Source organism: Canis lupus, chromosome 19 (genome assembly GCF_048164855.1).
Source record: "Canis lupus baileyi chromosome 19, mCanLup2.hap1, whole genome shotgun sequence".
In the NCBI taxonomy this organism is placed as follows: Eukaryota; Metazoa; Chordata; class Mammalia; order Carnivora; family Canidae; genus Canis; species Canis lupus.
The window spans coordinates 10,768,780-10,784,470 of record NC_132856.1 but is presented as its reverse complement, the minus strand read 5'-3'; the positions used below and the strand labels follow the sequence as shown (position 1 = coordinate 10,784,470).

General features: G+C 36.3%; 1 protein-coding gene across 6 annotated transcripts in view; it reads right to left on the bottom strand.

The window, feature by feature from the left end:
• Positions 1–15,691, bottom strand: part of RAD18 (RAD18 E3 ubiquitin protein ligase) — a 100,921-nt gene that overhangs the window by 35,817 nt on the left and 49,413 nt on the right. For 5 of the 6 annotated variants that reach the window (XM_072785285.1, XM_072785286.1, XM_072785287.1 and 2 more), the window contains 2 exons: positions 10,439–10,515; positions 9,117–9,177 (listed from right to left, as the gene is read on the bottom strand). The exons of the other annotated variant lie outside the window; for it this stretch is intronic. In XM_072785285.1, the coding sequence (XP_072641386.1) occupies positions 9,117–9,177; positions 10,439–10,515 (138 nt within the window). The remainder of the gene's footprint in view (positions 1–9,116; positions 9,178–10,438; positions 10,516–15,691) is intronic. 6 annotated transcript variants of the gene reach the window in all.

Sequence of the window (15,691 nt, the reverse complement as noted above, 5' to 3'; positions counted from 1 at the left end):
GCTACTGTAGGTTTTTTTTCCAAAACCCCATATTCTGAAAGGCTTTTGATAGATGGAGAAAGATACCACTTTCTTAAATATATACAAAAGACACCAGTTCTAACTCCCAAGAAACAAAAGAATATTAACATGAAGACAAACTGAGTATGAAAGCAGAAGCCTTGAGGAAAGGTGATCATAAAAACAAAGGCTATTCATTTCAATTCCCTTTTTCCTTCCCATTTCTTGCCTGTTTCCCATCAGGATCCCTTTAATAGCCACCACCTACTCCCAATCCACTTATCTCAGGATATTGTAATCATACCAATCTTAATAACACCGGCTACTTTAATAATCTGAAAATAACATAAGCCTGATCTCTAGGTCCCCATTATTAACTTACTCAATAATGAATAGCCAGGCATTGATCCTGCCTGAACTGTAGTTCAAATAGCTGAGGATGCACGTGACTTACCTAACACCCTCAAACACTTAAGTCATGACTCAAAATGATGTCATAAATCCCATAAAAGAGCATTTTAGAAAGAATCATGCAGCAAATAAAGTTCTGAAGCTGTCTTCATATAGTAATCAACATTTCCCCTGTGGTACAACACTAAAAATAATTGAGTGTAGGAAAAAATTTGTGCTTTTATTGAAAACTATGCATTTTCTATAGCTACTCTTTCAGGATTCCAGGCATTCACTCACTGCCTTTGAGCTATGTTACAGCTCTGTAAATTGTAAATAACTGATGGCAAAGGAAAATAATTCTTGTCTACAGACGTGAAAAATCCTGTGGGGTAAAGGTTCAATTGACTTCCCTCCCCACTGTGGAAGCAGCCAGTTTTGCCTCCACTTACACACTGATTTCAATATTCCTGATCTATAAATGTGACTGTTCTTTGGACTTTAGGGAGAGACTGCTCTTATATCACAATATATTTATGTATATGGTATATAGTATATTTAAAACTCCTGGTGAAACTGACATGCTGGGTTGTGAAGTGTGTGTTAAATTTTAAATAAGCAGTTAAAATTTCAGCAAAAGAAATATGAGCTGGCCATAAAGATTACTGGGAAAAGTTAGCTTTTCAGAAGTAAGTGAGATCCTATCTAAGGAAATAAGCTAGGTGAGTTCTTTCAGGTCCTATTTAACTCTCTGTGCATTTGAGGATTATTTTGTACCTCCTTCAGCTCCACAGAGTCAATGGGCTACCCTGACCATCACCACCACCACACGGTTTCTGTCAGGCAAGGGTAACACAGCACGATCAGATCTACGTAATTTAGTGAGATCTGGTCTAGGTCTTCTCCCAGTAAGGCCGTTGCGTGTGTATGAATTATGGGTATAAGAATTACTTAAGAAACTTGCTCAAGGGATCCCTGGGTGGCGCAGCGGTTTGGCGCCTGCCTTTGGCCCAGGGCGCGATCCTGGAGACCCGGGATCGAATCCCACGTCGGGCTCCCGGTGCATGGAGCCTGCTTCTCCCTCTGCCTGTGTCTCTGCCTCTCTCTCTCTCTCTCCTCTGTGACTATCATGAATAAATAAATAAAATCTTTAAAAAAAAAAAAAAAAAGAAAAGAAACTTGCTCAAGTAATTTCATTAACAGTTAAGGAGGCTTAATGACTTTTTCCTCTGAAGTAATAAAATCTCAGGTTTAAAAAGAGATTTTCTTTGTTTAATCTGATTACCTCTACAACTAGGCTGGAAACCAAAAAGTAAATGGCAGCCACTGCTCTGGCTTTGGCCCAAGAAGTCCAACAACCTCTGCTCAAAAGATGAACAATGCCGAGATTCTGACTAATGAAATTGTTCCCACTTACCTCTTCACCTCATTTTAGGAGCTGTGGCATTTGGCAAGGAGTACTTTATAGTTTAAAATCTCAGTTCTGCTAATTAGATGTCCTGAATTTACCTCTTAAAAAAATTAAGTGGTTGAGATAATTGGGGAAGCTGATGAATAGGCCCCACATTCTCCCAAATCATGTTCTTCAAGATTGTTAACACTTGAATCATATCACCCTTCTGCCTCTCCAAGTCAAGCCCTTCACTCCCTCACCACCCTTAACTACTTTTTTAGACCAGTTTTTACAGCCAGAGCATCTCTGGATCTGCCTGCGAATCCGAGGTACACAAGACCAAAGCCAGGCTCTCCCAAGAGTGGGACAGACTCACCCTTCACAGTGATGACACCGAGATACTCATCGACTTTAAGTCACAGACCAAGTTTGGAGTATCTCTCACGGTGAAATCTCATGCATTTTTTTTACCCACCATGTAGGTAAAAAAAGCAGCTAAAGCTGGATGGAGAAGAGAGTAACATTCACTTAGGGCTTATTCATTTCGCCCTGAATGGACTAGTCTCACTGACATAGTCTAAAATGGGCACTCAACACTGCTGTACAACGTTTCCACATTTCTCTAGCAAAATCTGCTTTACTATTCTCCAAAATGACCACTTCACACTTTTCTAGACCTGCAATACTCCCTTCTCAGCTGGGCTCACACTACTTTGAGAAAACACAAACATTCTAACAGGAGCTCTGTCATCTTCAAGCTACCATTACTTCACCTGTGCATATACACTTTATCTTCCTTGTACTGAGTAAGAAACAACTGTCCTTGCAGCAATTAAAGGCCAACTCCTGGCCATTGTGGAGACTGTAGAGGCCTGGTGGGAACTGGACTCCTAAAACGACAAATATGTCTGGAAGGCTGTGGTCCAAAGCCATTTTTGCTGGCTATAACCCAGGTCTCAGGAACAGAAGAAAAACACGGCCCTTCTTAAAATTGAAGGTGTTGATGCTCAAGCTGAATCTGAATTTTACCTAGGCAAGAGATGTGCCTATGTGTACAAAGCAAAGAACAACAATGATCCCTGGTGGTAAACAACAAAACCAGAGTAATGTGAGGAAAAGTAACTCGTGTTCATGGAAACAGTGGCATAAGTTCGTGCCAAACTCTGAAGCAATCTTCAGATTGCTGATCTGCTAAAGCCATTGGCCACAGAATCCATGTGATGCTGTACCCCTCAAGGATTTAAACTTACTGGAAAGTAAAAAAAGGTATAGATCTATCCGCTTGGGGGCGGAGGGAGGCCATGCCCTAAGTTACTCCCTGGATTCCATCACTAAGGCCTTCTCTCAAAGATATACGGCACCTGTGATTACCCTCTCCCTGTCTTACATCATCAATATCCCCCTCTTTGGCACCTTTCCCACTGGCACACAAATATGCCTGGGACTGTTCTGTTGGAAGTGAGAGTGTGGGTTATAAATACAACTAGGTATAGACCAGCATTTTTTCTTAATGAAATAATAACAGAATGGAAAGTGCCAGGGTACATTAAAAAATGGCAAGAATAAGCAACCAAGATGTCCTTCAGTAGTTGAATGGATAAACAATAGTACATTTAGACCATGGAATATTATTCAGCACTAAAAAGAAAAGCACTATCAAGCCATGAAAAGACATCGAGGAACTTTAAATGCATATTGCCAAGTGGCAGAAGACAATCTGAAAAGACTACATATTGTATGATGTCAACTATATGACATTCTGGAAAAGGTAAAACTATGCAGATAATAAAAAGATCAGTGGCTGCCAGGGCTTTTGTAGCAGGTGGGGTATGAACAGGCAAAGCACAAAAGATTCTTTGTGAAAATACTCTGCTGAAAACCACAGTGATACATGTCATTGTCTCTCTGTCCAATATCAAGAGTAAACCCTAAACTCAAGTATGGTCTTCCAGTGATTATGATGTGTCAATGTAGGTTCACCAACCGTAACAAATGTATCCTCTGGTGGGGGGTGTTGATAATGGGAGAGGTCATGCATGTGTAGGGGTGGGGGATATATGGGAACTTTCTGTAAACTTCTCTGCTCTAAAAACATACTCTTACTTAGAGAGTAGGATGCAGTATGGATGGTTCAGATAAGCATAACTAACTGGCTTTGGAACATAATTATCCCACTAATTATATTTTTTCATAGTCACTGAAATTTTCAGAGAAGAATGATAGATAATCTTTTCCAATGCTGGAGCCATTTAAGGTTGGGGAGGGGAATGTGAACATCATTTGAAAACATCTAAATACAACTTTTAAAAAAATGAAAAGGGTAAATATTGCTTTGTGTAACTTTTAATTTTACAATAAAATACCTAATGAATTATATCCAAAATATAATTCTCACTCTGGGTCGCAGTCAAAAAAGACCTGAAAGCCAGTAGGTTAAGAATCTCCTAACTTGAAAACAAAAACCAAACCATCCCTTGACACCCGCCTCAGGCTACGCCCTCATTTTTCTGCTCTCCCTGACAGAGTAAAACCTCCCCAAAGCGCTGTCCGCGCTGTCCACCTTAACAGTCTCACTTCTTCACCTCCAACTTGGGGGTTTCTGATGCCACCTCCCTTAGGAAACTATTCTTATTGAAGTTAGTGTGCTGCCTCTGAGTTGTAAAATGTATTGCTGCCTTTCATCTCACTCAACCTTCCACAGTAAGTATCTGACTCAGTTTATTATATCTCCCTTCTTGAAACACTTGGTTTCCCTAGATTTTCTGATACCATATTTGCAAGTTCTCCTATCTCCTGGCCACTCCTTCAGTTTACTCAGCTGCCTCCTCTCCTTATCCTCTACACTCTAAAACAGCAGAATTCCAAGTGCACTCGTTGACAGCTGAAGATCTCTGAGCCACTTTCAGAGAGCAAATTGAGGTTAAAACCTAATTTGCCTTTTTTTTGTTACATTGACATAAGGGCTGATAGTGCAACAGTAATGGTGGATAAAACCACTGGTATCTTAGCATGAGCCAAGGAAGCAACCCTGAACTGTACCAGTAATCACTGTATTCTCCATGGCCATCCACTACCAATAGAAAAAAGTCAGTTTTACTTAAGAATATCCTAAATGAAGCAGAAATAAAATTATTAATCTTATTAAATTTTGACCCTAGAGTACATATCGTTTTAATAACTTCAGTGGTAAAATGAGAACTACAAATATACACTTCTGCTACATACCCAAAGTACCCTGCAGAAGCACTTGTGTAATTATTTCAGTTATGAGCTAAATTAGTCACTTTTTAAATGAACATTGCTTTTATTTGAAAGAACAGTAGACAAATTGTGATTATTCACACTTGGATAATATATTTTCTTAAAAATGAATGAGGGAAGTCATCACTTCACGAAAAACAAGTGACACTCTCTTCTGCCAAATAAAAAATAGCTTTCAAATGAAAATCAGAATTTTGGATAACTTGAATCCACCATTTATGATCTAACAGCTTTCCAATACTTACCTTTTCTGGTAAGAGTAGTGGTGAAACTAAGGAATGCTATTACTTTTCTATTATATAAATATGCAAACATTTGCAACTCAGTGAGTCAGTATTTTCCAAATAATGAACAAATGATGCCACAAAGTCATTCATAGGTAAAAGGTCCATTCAAAGGCAGACCAGTGGATTCTTATGCAATAGAGTACAAGAACTTCATTATTGTGATTTCAAATTCCATTGTAAATAGCCTTTCTGAAATAACACTTGCCAAGAATATCCATGATTATCTAAAAGATCTACTGAAACACTTCCTTCTTTTTAATTACCTATCTGCGTCAGACTGGATACTTTTCATATACTTTAACCAAAACAACACATGGCAACAGTTTAAATGAAGAAGCTGGTATCAGAATCAAGATGTCCTCTATTTAGCAGGCCATCAGAGATTTACAGAAAAAGAAAAGAATGTCACTCTTGTCACTAAATTTTAAAAATCATACAGAGAAATAATTTACACTCAATAAAATTCTTCAATTTTAAGTGAACAATCTGATGATTTTTTTTAAATGTGCAGTCATGCAACAACGCAATCATGAAATAGAAGATTTAAGTCACCCCAAAGAGATCCTTCATTATCTTTTTCCTCCACCCACAGCAGCTGACAGTACAAATTGTTTCTTTCCGTTACTAATCTTTGCCTTTTCTAGAACTTTATATAGAGCCATTTAAGATGCTGCCTTTTCTAGTTTGGCTTTTGTTGTAGCACAATGTTGTTGACATCCCTCCATGTTGTTTCCTATGCTGAGAATTAATTCTTTATTGTTACGGATGGTTCCATTGTATATGGATGTTTCACAATGTGTTTATGGATATTCAAGTTGTTTTCAGTTTAGGATAATATGAATAAGCTGTTCTAACATCTGTCAGTAATATTCTTCAAATTGTTCATTACAACTGATGAATTTTATTTTTTGGAAATTATATCTCAATAAATCTGATTTCAAAAATCTCTGTGTGGATATACACTTTCATTTCTCTTGGATAAACAGCTAGGAGTAGAATGACTTGGTCATATATAAGTATATGACTTTAAAATAAACTGCTAAACTGTTTAAGTGGCTGTGTTATTTTGTATTCTCACTAGCAATATACAAGATTGCCATTTGCTCTACATCCTGGCCAGCAGCTTGGCATTATCCTTCCTTTTGATTTTCCATTAAGATAAGTACATAGTATTATTTATTTTTTGTAGTATTAGTTCATTTAAAATTATATTTACCTAAAGACTAATAGACTAATAAGATTAACCATATATTTACATGTGGTTATTTGGTTTTTGAATACCTATTTTGCTGAAGAATGTTTACATCTTTTGCCCTTGTTAAAAAAAATATGGCATATGCCTTATTGAATTTTAAGTTCTTTATATAATATAGATACTAGTACTTTGTCAAATATAAATTTCACAGTATTTTCTCATAATCTGTAGCTTGATTTTCATTTCATATTTGCCTTTTAAAAAAGTTTAATTCTACTGAAATATAATTTATCACATTTTCTTTAAGCTTTTTCCTTTACTCCTGCTTCTTCATACTGTTTAAGACCTACAGAACAATGCTGAACAAGAGATGAGAATGGATACCTCTACCTTGTTCCCAGCCACAAGTATTTACTATTTCATCATTAAATATGATGTTTTAAGTTTTCTGCAGATATTCTTTATCAGATTGAAGAAATTCTATTTTAGTAAGAGTTTTTATTATTTTTTTTAAAAAAGATTTTATTTATTTATTCAGGAGACACACACACACACACACACACACACACACACACACACACAGACACAGGCAGAGGAGGAAGCAGGCTCCATGCAGGGAGCCCGATGCGGGACCCAATCCCAGGACCCCAGGATCACGTCCTGAGCCGAAGGCAGGCGCCAAATTGCTGAAACCACCCAGGAATCCCCAAGAGTTTTTATTATTATCGGGTGTTCAATTTTGTCAAATGCTTATTCTGTATCTACTTGAAGAATCACATGGTGTTTTTTTAGTGACAATACAGTGAATTACAATGATCAAATTTTTTTTGTTGTTCTTTTTTTTTTTTTTAAAGATTTTATTTATTTACTCATGAGACACACACACACAGAGAGAGAGAGAGAGAGAGAAGCAGAGGCACAGGCAGAGTGAGAAGCAGGCACCATGCAGGGAGCCTGACATGGGACTCGATCCCAGGTCTGAATGCAGCGCTAAACCACTAAGTCACCCGGGCTGCCCAATGATCAATTTTCTAAAATTAAGCCAATTCTGCCTTGTTAGGATACATCCCACTTGATTATGATATGTTATCCTTTACACATATTGACAGATTTAATTTGTTAAAATCTTATTAAGGATTTTGCATCCACGCTCATGAGGAATACTGGTCACAAGTTTTTAGTTTTGTGGAAACTTCAGCCTCATAAGATGAGGTAGGAAGTATTTCTTCTATTCCAATTTTCTAGCAGAATATGAATGGAATTGATATGATTTCCCTCCTTATGTATTTCATAGAATCCACCAGTGAACCCATTTGGACCTGGCATTTCTTCGGGGACTGCAAATTCAATTTGCCTATTTACTTCTTCTTGAATATGGTTTAGTAATTTGTATCTTTTAAGGAAATTGTCCATTTCATGTATTTTTTTAAATCAGATATGGAAGTTTATTTTAGGGCTAAATACATTAATTTAATACAACCTATTTGTAAAGTTGGACTTTTTATAGATATTTAAATGGGGAGCAATAGATAGTTGTGTACTTTCTTGCCTAAATCTAATCCACAATTTTCTCAGTGTGGCATTGTTAGATATCATCCTTTTAGTGGTTAAAATTACTTTCTCTCCAAGCAAATTTTCTAGTTTCCTTATTTTTACAGGCCCTATTTTTGGCAATTCAGTAATTATATGATATTTGATATTCTGGATCTCCTGTCTCAAGAAAAATCATGTTGACTTCTCAAAAACTGATTAAGGAGGCTCCCATCACACTTATCTAACAACAGGAAAACAGTGATTTCTGTTGTTCAGTCTATGGTCCATGAATACTCTAGGCTACTTTTCTTACTCTACTAAAGCACAGGCTATCACACCTGTATCTAGTGCCCATGTACTTTATTCCCGCCTCTTCAAATAGATTATTGCTGAACCTACACATTTAAGCTTAAGAAGTAAAAGAAGAAAGCAAAATTCTCTTAGCACAACTAAAACACATATTGTGTAGAATACTCACTCAACAAACACTTACAAACTACCCGTTTGTCAGCCACTTAAATTTAAACTAAAAATGTAACCAACAAAGCAATGAATTGACCAAACATTAAAGTGCTGGCCCTGGAAAAGATATATGCAAAGGCCTAATAAGGAAGAGAAAGTAAGCTGGAAGTTGGTAATAAATGATAAAATGAAAAGTATTTTCGGCACAAATTTGCAAGCTACAGAAATGCTGAAATTCTTCACAGAAGTGTTGCCAGTGAGTGGCCTGATGACAGGATGTAAAATCAGGAAAGTTTCCATTTTTAATTCCATTTTATTTTCACAGAGATGCTTTGAGAGCAGCTAATTAATATCTTGCAAAGTGCTTTGTGATCAGCTCAAAGCAGAATGTTAGAAATCAAAAAGCAGGCACATAGAGTTACAAAAAAGATCACATTTTTGAATAAACAATCAACTAAAATTCAGTTGCTTAAGTAATACAAACAAGAAAAGTTTCTATCAAACATTACTATAAAATTTTATTTTAAAACATTACTAAAGATGAAAATCTGCAATCCAAGTTCTCTGTAAATAAAGATAATGCCACACAACTTACGATATCTACTGTGAATTTCATCTATTTCCTTTTCTGTTTGGTCCTTTGTAAAAACCATTATCTAAAATAATCCAAAAAAACTTTAATTAAAAATTCAAAATATGACAAAAGCAGAAATTAGTACTATGAACTTTAAAATTTCAAGTGTGGATGTTTAAAATAAGGGAAAATAATCTCTTATCTCATCTTATATAAACCTAGGAAGAATAATTCCTGTGTTATTTCCCTTGAATAGCATAATTACTATACCTTTTACTACTGTTTTAAAATCTATAGAAAATGCAACACTAATATACAGATTAACACTAAGATGAAGTATAACACATCAATTAAATTCCTATTTTCATTATTTAATTTTTCACATTCATTAATATAACAAGTAACACTTGAAACTACAAGACTGAAGGAGCATTTGGCAGATCATTAATAAGGCAGAATTTCTTGTTTGTCTTCTCCCTTCTCTGAGTCTACTGGAAAGGTAACATATAAAGAAAATATGATAATGTAAGACTTTAGTGTATTAAACTTCTACTCCCACTTTTGAAAATCTTAGACTTAAAAAATCAGAAATCTTAGATGATTCATTACAGTCTGCATCTTATAGTTAGGCACATAGGTAATGATAAAGTCAACGAAAATCTCATTTTTTTCTACTATCTGATTATAAACTTACTTCCCTAAGGTCGTAGCTTTCTTTATAGACATATTACCGATGGTCTAGGAAAAAAGTCTACTTGAGAGAGCCCAAAACACTTCCTCCAGTGTCATGGGACACAATGACTATTTTCTTCTTTGGTATCCTTTCCTCAAGTTTTGGACCATCAAGCTAGAGGAAGGCAATAGTGAAGAATTTTAGGTCTCTGATTCCCTCAGAAAGCTCAATAGATGCTTAATCCTCACCAAGTATTACAATTACTTAATTTCTCCAACAGTATAATCATAGAACTGCAGAATGTCAGAGCTAAAGGAGAATGTTAGAGATCATACAGTTCAACCCCTGAGTTTAACAAAGAGCCTAATGGCAACAGATGTTAAAGACCTTATCAAACACAACCAGTATAGAAATGACTAATAATATCAAGGCCACCTGATGAAAAGGCATATGCCTTTTCTTCAGGACTAAAATTATATTTTGTCCTAGAAGACTGCTAAATGTGACAGAATTTTGTGCTAAAAATAAGCTGCAAGTAAATTATAATACATTAAATGGGCATTTCCCATTTAAAAAGATTTAGTTCTGGCATGCTTTAATTTTACTGGAGCACATTCAATTTTTCTTTCCATCATTTCTACTCAGATAATGAAAGAGACCATCAACATACGCTTTCATTGAGTTTACTAGCTTCAAGACGCATCCTAGTCTTCTCCATATTTTCAATTTCTTGAACTATTTCAGCAGCTGTTAAAATAAGGACAGTCAATGTTAATTACATGGTTTTCATCATTGTACTATGGTTATGTGAGATGTTAACACTAAAGCTGGATGATGATATGAGAACTCCCTGTCCCATTCTTATACTTTTTCTCTAAGTCCAAAGTTATTTCAAAATAAAAGTTTTTTTTTTTAAAGATTTTATTTATTTATTCGTGAGAGAGATACAGAGAGAGGCAGAGACATAGGCAGAAGGAGAGGCAGGCTCCCCACAGGGAACCCAATGTGAGACTTGATCCCGGGATCACACCGTGAGCCAAAGACAGATGCTCAACCGCTGAGCCAGCCAGGCGTCCCTCAAAATGAAAGACTAAAAAAATAATAAGGACTAAAACACTGAACTCTTACACATGCAGAACAGTTTAAGACATAACCACAAGAGCACAGTAATTTTGCTCTTTCCTTTAAATATACAGGTATAACAGCAGTCCTAATGGAATATGAAAATTAATTTGTTAGTGTGAATCCAATTCACTCAAACTCCAATGTACTAAATATAAATTCACATTTTTAGATACAAAGCACTAAGACTATGGAGCAATATCAAAAAGTCTATAACGTATGTGTAACAAAAATCCCAAAAGAGGAAGAAAAAGGGGATAAGAACAAATATTTAAAGACCTAATGGCCAGAATTTGCCAAATATAATAAAAGACCTCAAACCACAAATGCAAGACACTCAACATGAAGCATAATCAATGCAAAAACAAAACAAAAATACAACAATAACATATATACAACAGACAGAAAATCTGTGTAAGCCAGAGAAAAAGAGTATATTATTAAAGAAAAATCAAGCATTACATCATGCTTCTCATCAGAAACTATTCAAGCCAGAAGACAATGGAGTGATGAATTAAAAGTACAGAAGAAAACCTTTGCTAATCCAGATTTCTATACCATATATATATATATATATATATATATATATATATATATATTTTTTTTTTAGATTTTATTTATTTATTCATGAGAGACACACAGAGAGAGGTAGAGACACAGACAGGGAGAAGCAGGATCCCTGCAAGGAGCCTGATGTGGGACTCAATCCTGGATCCTGGGATCACACCCTGAACCAAAGGTAGACACTCAACTGCTGAGCCACCCAGGGGTCCCATATAAATATATATATATTTTTTTAAATTTTTATTTATTTATTCATAAAAGACACACAGAGAGAGGCAGAGACATAGGCAGAGGGAGGAGCAGGCTCCTTGCAGGGAGCCCAATGCAGGACTTGATCCCCAGACCTGGGATCAGGCCCCAGGCCAAAGGTAGATAGATGTTCAACCACTGAGCCACCCAGGAGTCCCCTAATGGAAATGTTTTTCAAAAGTTAAGGAGGAATAAAGATTTTGAGACAAACAAAAACAAGAATGTATTATTAGTAGACCTATACTATAAAAAGCATTATATGAAGTTGTTTAAGCAGAAGAAATGTGAAACCACTAAACTTATCTCTCCTAAAAAACGAAGACTGCTAGAAATAGTAAAAATTAAAGTAAATGCAAAATACACTTTTCTTAACTACTCTAAAAAATAACTATTTATAGGAAAAACAACAACAATATATTGTGTTAACAGCATAGGTAAAAATGTAAAAATCATGAAGACAACAACACGAAGAATTAGGGATTGGGGAGTATATTGTTGTAAGGTTCTTACACTACAAGTGAAACAGTAATATCATTTGAAGGGAAACTGTGAATACTTAAAGGTGCCTATGTCAACCACTAAAACTTTCTGAAAAAGAAAAAAGCCTAAAGTAGAACTATATCAATAAAAAATACTCAGTCCAAAAGAGAGCCAATAAATAAATAAATAAACAGAATAAAAAACAGATGGAACAAGCAAGCAGAAAACAATTAGCAAGATGTTAACTGTAAAGCCTACTGTTATTAATAATTACATTAGATGCAAATTGTCTAAAAGCAATAAGAAATAGAGAATGAGATTAAAAAAAAAAAAAAAAAAGGCAGGAGCACTTGGGCGATTGGGGATCAAGTCCCACATCAGGCTCCCTGTGAGGAGCCTGCTCCTCCCTCGGCCTATGTCTCTGCCTCTGTGTCTTTCATGAATAAATAAATAAAAATCTCAGCAGAGAGTCTGCTTCTCCCTCTGCCTGCTGCTCCCCATGCTTACGCTCTCTCAAATAATTAATAAAATCTTAAAAAAAAAAAAAAAAAGCAAGCGACTATATGCTTTCAGCAAAGAACCCATTTTATTTTATTTAAGATTTTATTTATCTGAGAGAGCGAAAGAGGGAACACAAGTAGGGTGAGGAACAGAGGGACAAGCAGACTCCCCCCTGAACAGGAAGCCCAATGTGGGGTTCAATCCCAGGACCCGGAGATCATGATCCGAGCTGAAGTCAGATCTTAACTGACTGAGCCACCCAGGTACCTCCAAAGAACCCACTTTAAGTAAAAGACATAAACAGGTTCAAAATAAAGGTATGGAAAGAGATGTATCATGTAAACACTAATGAGAAGAAATGGAGAATAGTTATATTAATATCAGATACAACAGACTTTAGAACAATGAATGTTTTAAGGAATAAGAGGGAAATTATATAATGATAAAGGGGTTAATTCCCTAAGAAAATCGAACAATCCTAAATGTGTCTGCACCTAGAACAGAAATTAAAAATATGAACAAGAACTTCTAGTTCTCAAGAAGATGGACTAGACTCATTTCTCTTCTCACTTCTCATATAATTACTAAGTCTAACTAAAACCCTTAGATGTAATATGACAGGCAATTATAAGAGAACTCTGAAACGTAGGAGTAAGATGGGCTGGTTAAGGGCCTCAGAATTTAAGGAACAATATAATGGTGAGTTCCCTGGGCTTTCTCTTTATCTTCCATATATCCTAGACTGGGCACTGGTGAAGCCTGCAACCCAGAACAACCAGTCCCCACCCCCACCCCCACTACACACAGACACAAATCTCCAAGAAACCAATTTTTTTTCTAACAAAGGACTATGAAAGGAGGAGACAAAAAACTTTGACAATACCTGACCTACTCCAGCTAAACACTGCTGATGCTTTCTGTGCACTAAAGTACCAACAGAAAATAAATGTGGAGTATGTTTTCCACTCCCCTTCTCCCCCTCCCCATCAGCAATAACAGGAAGATTGAGGAAGAAAAGCTTTTCTCTTCCAGCAACACACTGCCAGTAAAGATCTAGAGAGGAATCTAGACCACTCTCTCTCACCCACCAGTAGCAGGTAGTACCCTCACCCCCTAACTAGTGATTGGAGTGAGGATCTCAAAGAGAAGAAACCTGAAGAAAAGCATCCTTTAAGCCTGCATAGGAAATCCTAAACACACTCCTGACCAACTCACATGTGAAATATTCTAAAATTAATAAGCCAAAAGGTCTGAGAATTGAAGCACAGTATGGAATACCAGGTTTTCTGAGTACCCTCTAGGTAGCAATTAAATGAAGCAGACCCGAACAACCCTGCAAGAGTTCTGAAAACTAAACTATCATTAGAACCACAGTCCACAGAAGTAGGCCTGGATCTGCAAGCTAAATCTAAACAGGGTGACAACCTGCTAAAGTAGAATATTTAAAAAGGAGCTAGAATCTCGTATTACAGTCAAAATGTCCAGGACACAATAAAAACATCTGTCAACTAAGAAGCAGGAAAATCAGGGGCACCTGAAGTGCCTCAGTGGTTGAGCACCTGCCTTCAGCTCCATACAGGGAACCTGCTTCTCCCTCTGCCTGTGTCTCTACCTCTCTCTGTGTGTCTCTCATGAATGATTTTTTTTTTTAAAAAAGGAAGAAAATCATAACTTCAATGAGAAAAGGCACTCAACAGTTGCTAACACTGAGATGCCTCAAATCTTCAAACTATCTGATAAGAACTTTAAAGCTACCATCATAAAAATGCTTCAACAATTAGGAGCACTCTTGAAATGAAAGAAAACAAAACTGCTACTGTATGTAATACTTTTATGACAGCCAGTGTGGTCCATTATAAAAATATATCTTCTTAAAATAGTTTAAATGTTACATTAAGTTATTAATGCCTTATACTTGGAAGGGACAACTAAATAACAACAACTAGAAACTAAGTGAAGGGGCAGCCTGGGTGGCTCAGCGGTTTACGCTGCCTTCAGTCCAGGGCCTGGTCCTGGAGACCTGGGATCAAGTCCTACGTCAGGCTCCCTGCATGGAGCCTGTTTCTCCCTCTGCCTGTGTATCTGCCTCTCTCTCTGTGTCTCTCATGAATAAATAAATAAAATCTAAAAAAAAAAAAAAACAAAAAACAAAAAACAAAACAAAAAAAAAAAACTAAGTGAAACAAATGAACCCCATTGTATTTCAGTAAAAAAAAAAAAAAAACTCACGATGAAGAAAAATAATAAGGAAATTATGAACATGATACTTGACTGAATACCGTCAGTCCAAGAAAGGGAGGAGAGAAGAGAAGTCTGGGAGAGAGAACTAAAAAATATCCTGAATTTTTTCTTATAGGTAGGTCTATTTTGCAGTGGTACAGTAGTATAGATGAAGCAATTCTAAAACTATTTTAGATGTACTACAGAATTGAACAAATTAGTAAATGTGCTGATGCTATTGAAGGGATGATTCTCCCCATGAAAAAAAAAGGGGGGAAATATGGAATAGAGAAAGGTAAAGAACTCTGTGAGGCTGGACTGCAAGCACCAGGGTATTAGTATGTTCTCATGATTTCTAATGTATATAAGGTAAATGGATTTATACGTGTGTATACACATACAGTATACAGGCATATGTGTGTATATATGTGTGCACACACTGATGTGTATGCACATCTGTATGCATGTATATATTCCTAAGCTCCATCTGCTAGAAGAGCCTAGAAGCTAAGGCACCAAGTAGCAATGAGCAAAGCTGACAGCCTTATCTTGGTTTGTTCAATAAGAAGAACCACAGATCCTAATCTGTGGGAATCCTAATCCTGGAAATCGCTGACAGGGTTGGGACAGAGACAAACAGACAATGAGCCTGCATTATCCTGTTATGCTGGCTGACGGTACTTTCCATGCTAGAAATCAGAAAATGGAAAATAAATATACAAATAATTAGTGGAGGCATGTCACAATGACCAAGAATCAGTAAGTAGAGGCTCCCACTGGCGAAATG